The 1,008-nt window shown below is 48.8% G+C and overlaps 1 protein-coding gene across 1 annotated transcript; it reads left to right on the top strand.

Moving 5' to 3' along the window:
* The first annotated feature begins 36 nt into the window (after positions 1–36).
* Positions 37–989, top strand: LOC100168571 (cuticle protein 7). Its single transcript, XM_008187961.3, has one exon. It carries the CDS (start codon positions 62–64, stop codon positions 782–784), a length of 723 nt encoding a protein of 240 aa, XP_008186183.1. The 5' UTR covers positions 37–61; the 3' UTR covers positions 785–989.
* The last annotated feature ends 19 nt before the right edge of the window (positions 990–1,008 follow it).

Below are 1,008 nucleotides of genomic sequence, written 5' to 3'. Positions count from 1 at the left end.
TTTCAAATAAATTCATAAAAAAACCGTTCATATAAGAAAAAAAAACATTTTTCAATTTCAGATGATCATTTTCGCCGCCTGCGTGGCCACCACACTCGCCCAATACGCCGCCCCGGCATACCCAGCGCATCACGCTGAAGCTGAACACGCATACGCCCCAACCCCGTACAACTTCGAATACAGCGTAAACGACCCACACACTTACGACGTGCACAGCCAATCCGAATCCAGCGACGGAAACGGTAACGTCAAGGGAACTTACAGCCTTTTGGAAGCCGATGGTTCCACCCGCGTCGTCGAATACACTGCCGATGACCACAGCGGTTTCAACGCTGAAGTCAAGAAAATCGAAGGACACAGCCAAGGTTACAAGGCACCGTACAGCACACCTGCCCCAGCCTACAAGCCAGCTTACTCCGCACCCGCATACTCTGCACCCGCTCACTCTGCACCAGCATACTCTGCACCCGCTCACTCTGCCCCAGCATACTCTGCACCCGCTCACTCTGCACCAGCATACTCTGCACCCGCTCACTCTGCCCCAGCATACTCTGCATCCGCTCACTCTGCCCCAGCCTACAAGCCAGCTTACTCTGCACCAGCATACTCTGCACCCGCTCACTCTGCACCAGCATACTCTGCACCCGCTCACTCTGCCCCAGCCTACAAGCCAGCTTACTCTGCACCAGCTTACTCAGCACCGGCATACTCTGCACCAGCTTACCCAGCACCCGCACACTCTGCACCAGCTTACTCCGCTCCGGCCTACAAACCAGCATACTAATTTATTTAGTTGAGTACGCTACTTTCCACCATTTTTCTTTCACATTTTTTTTCATGCACCATTCAACTATAGTGTTCACCAATGTGAATAACCATGGTTGCTAATTTAAACATTTAAACATTATTTCATTCATGTGTTAAACACTCAGTTTGACTATTGTATTTGTTGTGTAATAAATGCATGCAAACAATATGTATTTATTGTATATCTCTGTGTTTTTTATT

The sequence above is a fragment of the Acyrthosiphon pisum genome, chromosome A1, assembly GCF_005508785.2.
Source record: "Acyrthosiphon pisum isolate AL4f chromosome A1, pea_aphid_22Mar2018_4r6ur, whole genome shotgun sequence".
In the NCBI taxonomy this organism is placed as follows: Eukaryota; Metazoa; Arthropoda; class Insecta; order Hemiptera; family Aphididae; genus Acyrthosiphon; species Acyrthosiphon pisum.
This window is presented reverse-complemented; position numbering and strand designations above follow the sequence as displayed.

What these genes read in the sequence shown, in the direction of transcription:
- LOC100168571 (XM_008187961.3), top strand. Translation starts at nt 62, where the DNA reads ATGATCATTTTCGCCGCCTGCGTGGCCACCACACTCGCCCAATACGCC.